This window comes from Dendropsophus ebraccatus, chromosome 13 (assembly GCF_027789765.1).
Source record: "Dendropsophus ebraccatus isolate aDenEbr1 chromosome 13, aDenEbr1.pat, whole genome shotgun sequence".
In the NCBI taxonomy this organism is placed as follows: Eukaryota; Metazoa; Chordata; class Amphibia; order Anura; family Hylidae; genus Dendropsophus; species Dendropsophus ebraccatus.
In genome coordinates, this window is record NC_091466.1 from 25256661 (window position 1) to 25262660 (window position 6000).

At 47.0% G+C, this 6000-nt stretch overlaps 1 protein-coding gene across 3 annotated transcripts in view; it reads left to right on the forward strand.

Annotated features, from left to right (window-relative positions):
• The window catches only part of LOC138770348 (jeltraxin-like), a 359857-nt gene extending 354421 nt beyond the window's left edge, over positions 1–5436 (forward strand). For all 3 annotated transcript variants that reach the window (XM_069949393.1, XM_069949391.1, XM_069949392.1), the window contains exons 2-3: positions 724–782; positions 4702–5436. In XM_069949393.1, coding sequence (XP_069805494.1) covers positions 728–782; positions 4702–5291 — 645 coding nt within the window. In that variant the 5' untranslated portion in view covers positions 724–727 and the 3' untranslated portion in view covers positions 5292–5436. The remainder of the gene's footprint in view (positions 1–723; positions 783–4701) is intronic.
• Positions 5437–6000: the final 564 nt, after the last annotated feature.

Here is a 6000-nt window from a genome sequence, read left to right on the forward strand (position 1 = left end):
AAAGTCAGGGGTCGTCTTATACGCCCAGTCGCCTCATAGGCCGAAAAAAACCCGGTAACTATATAAATCAATCCCTTTTCAAAATAAAGTTATATTAGAAAGTGAGGTAACTTTATTAAAGCAAGAATGTATTAGCAAGAAAAAAAAATCCAGCAAGTTATAAAAATTCGGCAGGGGGTAAATTGATCACAAGTACCAACTTACCTCTCACGCCCGTGGTGAGCAGCGGGATGAGCCGTGGGTCCCGGGTTCTCCAGAGCTGACACGTCACGACCCGGCTGATGGTCTGGCCGCTCAGCCAGTCAATGACCGGGACAGGTCTTTTACCCCAGTCGTGATGTCATCACCACTCTGGGGAAAATGCCTTTCAGCGGGGGTCCAGAGGCCGGTCCCACCGCTCACTGCGGGCACTGGGAGAGGTAAGTTAGTACGCCATGACGTCACTACGGGGGTTCAAAGAGGTCTCACAAAGTGCCATCTGCTGCTGTCAAAATTTGGTGGTCCAATAGGGGGGGTCCAGCTTCCTGTAATGTGATTGTGGGAAGCCAATCCATTCCAGTCTCTTCTTTCCCTCAGCTGCTGTTCTGGCTCTGGGATTGCTATAGACTGCCTTCAGCAGCCTGTAGCAATCGAGTGCACAGAAAAAAAAATATATAGGATAATTTAAATAAAGTACTAAAATATTTTAAAAACAAAAATGTTTCTATTTACTTTTTTCTACAGAAAAATGAGAAATCTTTCCATTCTGGTTGTGCTTTTCTGCGGATGTTTTGCACTGAAAGGTGAATAAATGCTTAAAATCAATCATTATGCAACTATAATGTTATATAATATGTTCTGCAGATATTCATATGTCCTTAGCTCTGTATTATGTATCATAAAGTACTTAAAGGGAGATCCAAAGTTATACTGAATTGTAAATGACTTCTTTTATCTCAAATCTCAAGTCTTCCAGTACTTATCAGCTGCTGTATGCCCCATAGGAAGGGGTGTATTCTTTACAGTTAGCTCTTTGCTGCTACCTGGGTCCATAACAGGAAATTTCCAAAGTAGTAATAAATCCCCATGGAAAACCTCTACTGCTGTGGACGGTTCCTGTCATGGACAGAGGTGGCAGCAGAGAGCACTGTGTCAGACTGAAAAGAAAACACCACTTCCTGCAGGACATACAGCACCTGATAAGTAGGAGAAGACTTGAGATTTTTAAACAGAAATTAATTACAAATCTGTATAACTTTTTGACACAAGTTGATTTACATTTTTCTTCTCTGTAGTACCCCTTTAAAATATACAGCAACCGCAACATATTGACCACAGCAAAGCCACTTCAGTGCCCATGACACTTAAAGAATATTATGTGATTGGCAAGGTCCAGACCAGAGATGAGTGAATTTACAATACAAACGAAGCATATCGATTCATTAGCTCGACAATCTACTTATATGATGGCTGCCTTTGAAGTCCATGCCGCTCCGCCCAGGGTGCGTGGAAAAGCTGGATCCAGTCCTGGGCGAAGCTTCTTAGGACTGGATCTAGCTGTTCCGGGCACCCGGGATGGAGTAAAACAGAGCAGTATGGACTTTGAAAGCAGCCGGCTGATTAGCAGAATACCGAGCTAACAAATCGGTTTAATTTATTTGTACTGTAAATCCACTCATCTATAGTCCAGACTGATGGAATCTGCCCCCTGACTTTTTGACTTTCTCTGATGACTCAGATATAGCAGAATTAAAGGGGTAGTGCGGCGGTAAAGAATTATTCACAGAATAACACACATTACAAAGTTATACAACTTTGTAATGTATGTTATGTCTGTGAATGGCCCCCTTCCCCGTGTCCCACCACCCCCACTACAGCCAGAACAGGGGTTTATATACAGCCAGGACAGGGGGGGGGGGGTATATACAGCCAGGACAGGGGGGGGGGATGATATATACGGGAAGGACAGGGGGGATGACATATACAGCCAGGACAGGGGGGGGGGGGTATATACAGCCAGGACAGGGGGGGCTATATGCAGCCAGGACGGGGGGGGGGGGGGGGGGGGGGGGTTATATGCAGCCAGGACAGGGGGTGGTATATACAGCCAGAACAGGAGGTGGTATATACAGCCAGAACAGGAGGTGGTATATACAGCCAGGACAGGGGGATGATATACACAGCCAGGACAGGGGGATGATATATACAGCCAGGACAGGGGGGGATGATATATGCAGCCAGGACAGGGGGGATGATATATACAGCCAGGACAGGGGGGATGATATATACAGCCAGGACAGGGGGATGATATATACAGCCAGGACAGGGGGGGTTATATGCAGCCAGGACAGGGGGGATGATATATACAGCCAGGAGAGGGGGGGTTATATACAGCCAGGACAGGGGGGATGATATATACAGCCAGGACAGGGGGGATGATATATACAGCCAGGACAGGGGGATGATATATACAGCCAGGACAGGGGGGGTTATATTCAGCCAGGACAGGAGGGATGATATATACAGCAAGGACAGGGGGGGTTATATGCAGCCAGGACAGGGGGGGTTATATGCAGCCAGGACAGGGGGGATGATATATACAGCCAGGAGAGGGGGGGTTATATGCAGCCAGGACAGGGGGGATGATATATACAGCAAGGACAGGGGGGGTTATATGCAGCCAGGACAGGGGGGATGATATATACAGCAAGGACAGGGGGGGGGGGGGGGGGTATATACAGCCAGGACTGGGGGATGATATATACAGCCAGGACAGGGGGATGATATATACAGCAAGGACAAGGGGGGGGTATACAGTATACAGCCAGGACTGGGGGATGATATATACAGCCAGGACAGGGGGGGTATATACAGCAATACAGCAAGGACAGGGGGGGGGGGGGTATATACAGCCAGGACAGGGGGATGATATATACAGCAAGGACAGGGGGGGGGGTATACAGTATACAGCCAGGACTGGGGGATGATATATACAGCCAGGACAGGGGGGGTATATACAGCAAGGAAAGGGAATGATATATACAGCAAGGACAGGGGGGGGGGTGTATATAAAGCCAGGACAGGGGGATGATATATACAGCCAGGACCTGTGTGTGTTTCCTTCCCCTCCTGTCTGTCCCGACACAACACTGCAGCTCTGGTCACAGATCTCAGGCAGGAGATAATGCTGATCAGGCTGTACAGAGCTCCTAGCACTGATACTCACTCCCTGCTGGTCTCCCATCCCCCGAGCTGTCCGATGCCTGTGAGGAGGCCGGGTCCGGAGAAGGAGATCCCTCACTGCTGCCCGGCTACTGACACACACAGTAAGTAGGGATCACTGTGTGTCAGCTATTACCTGCAAATGGTAGCAGCAGGGATTCGGGGCAGGGGGCATAGCCCAGCACTAGGGCCCAGGGAGGGGTATGTAGTTGCACTGCAGGGGGGGGGGGGGGGGGGGACCTACCTATGTACACCTACTGTGGGGGTGAGTGAAGAGACAGCACCAGCGCCGGAGGAAGTCCCCGCTCTGCTCACCCAGCGGTATCATAGGAGCCGGAACACAGAAAGTTCGGAACAGGTGGGCCCGGCTTCAGAACACACTATTCGGCCGGGTTAGCTGATGTCAGGACAAAGGTCCTGAACAGCTAACTGGGAACATAATAGCCTGGCCGGGCCCCCTGATGTGCCGGGCCCTGTAGCAGCGGCTACGGCTGCTACTGCGGTAGTTCCGCCCCTGGTGGTGCGCTATACATACCTGTCACGTGCCAACCTCCGTCTCCGATCTTCAGTCAGTGACGTCTTCTTCGGGCGGTCGGCAAACAGCTCCGACTCTCGCGAATGCCGGCCGCCCTCTGCAGCGTCATCCGATGCTCAGCCGCGATTGGCTGAGCACAGTTATGCTCAGCCAATCGCGGCTGAGCATCGGATGACGCTGCAGAGGGCGGCCGGCACTTGGGAAGATCGGAGAACATCGGCCGGCCGCCTGAAGATGACGTTGCGGCACAAGATGGTGGACGGGCGCAATACGGATCAGGTAATGTATAATGCACCAACATTTGCGGGGGTGGTGGGACACAGGGAAGGGGGCGATTCACAGACATAACATACATTACAAAGTTGTAATGTAATGCACTACCCCTTTAACAGTCAGGACGAAAATGTCCTACTCACACTTCCAGCAGAGTGGTTGCCAGAGACGGAATAGTCTTACTGACATTTTCCTGAGTGGGGAGACCCCAAGTGTCCAATAGTATAGGCGGTTTTTAAACATTAACAAATAAACCTATTCAGGATCCATTCTTCATTGACTTGCCCTTTTTTTTATTTTTTAGGCCCTAACCTAACATTAGCTATGTCACTAAGGGGTTAAGACATGCTTAGGCTAGGTTCACACTATGTAAAAACAACAGCTGTATTTCATTACAACGGCCATTGTTGTGCAAAAAACAATGAGACACGGCTGTTGTTTTTACATACTGTGAACCTAGCTTTAGAAAGCATGATTTACTTTTCACTCAAATGTAAATCTACAATATAATGGGTTTCTACAACGTGACTGTTAGGAGGTCAGTATATTATGGCTATATAGGTGTGGCAAATATTAGGTTATACAATATGATGATTATTGATGATGATTATTATTATCATTATTATTATTATTATTATTATTATTACTACTACTACTACTACTACTACTTTATTTTCTATATTTTGGTCTAGGTAAAAAAATTATTTTTCCTAAGCAAACGGCCACCGACCATGTGATTCTGAAGCCGACAGTGAAAGAACCTTTAAAGCAGCTTACTGTATGCCTGCGCTCCTACACGGACCTTACCCGAGAACACTCTCTTTTATCCATAGCCACGACTGGTTCAGGAAAAGATAACACTTTTCTTATCTACCCAATACCTCCAACCTCATGTTCTGTTTTCATAAATGGAGAAGAAGTTAGTTTTAGGGTAAAGGATGAGGGTCTAAACTGGAAATACACTTGTGTAGCTTGGGACTCGGAGACAGGACTTGTCATACTTTCCATAAATAACAAACAATACCCTATAAAAGGTGTAAAGAAAGGATCTCCCATAGGACCTGAGATGAGCGTCATCCTCGGACAGGAACAGGACACTTATGGGGGTGGCTTTCAAACAGGCCAGTCTTTTGTAGGTGAGATATATGATGTCATTATGTGGGATCATGTAGTGTTTACTTCTGGTTACTATTCCAATCCTGGAAACATCTTTAACTGGATAAATGGAAGTTATGTGATCAGAGGGGACACCGTGACCTTGAACAATTTATCTGAATATTAATAACTAAACTTAATAAAACCTATTGTCATTGTATGGAATATACATACGGTGTTAGGCTATGTTTACACAACGTATGTTTTTATGTTTTGTATAAATCACGGGCGTTGTTGCGAATTGCATGTTGTCTGTGAATAAATGGAATCCGGAATACACACAGCATACGCTCTGTCCCAGGATTCCATCCCGCCGCAAGGGCAACTGACATGTCAGTTTTCTACGGCCACAATTCATTGAACCTGTCAGTTCACACAATGGAGCATGTGGCTCTGACCGCACGCTCCATTGTTTGCAGCGATGAATTCGGAAGCAGGTGCACACGGGTGCGCTCGCATCCGAATTCAGCTGAAGTGAAGATCATCCGGCCGGTACTGCAGCACCGTCTGGGATGATCTTCAGTAACACTGGCTATATTGTGATACAGCCGTGTTACAGAACGGCCGGTGTTATACTTAATGTGAACGTAGCCTTAGAATGCATGCTTATTGGTATACCTGATGTATTTGCTTTTACTATGTGATGTGTAATGTCCATCTGTGATCCCATTTACATGTAAGTTTGCAAACCAATAAATAATCATCTTTCCTAAAGGAGATCCTTTAACTTTGTCCTTAGATTAGCACGTCATAATCTATATCATAAAAATGAAAGTCTGTCTGTCCGTCTGTCCCGTATAGACTTCCAAACGCCTGAACCGTTTGACCCCAAATTT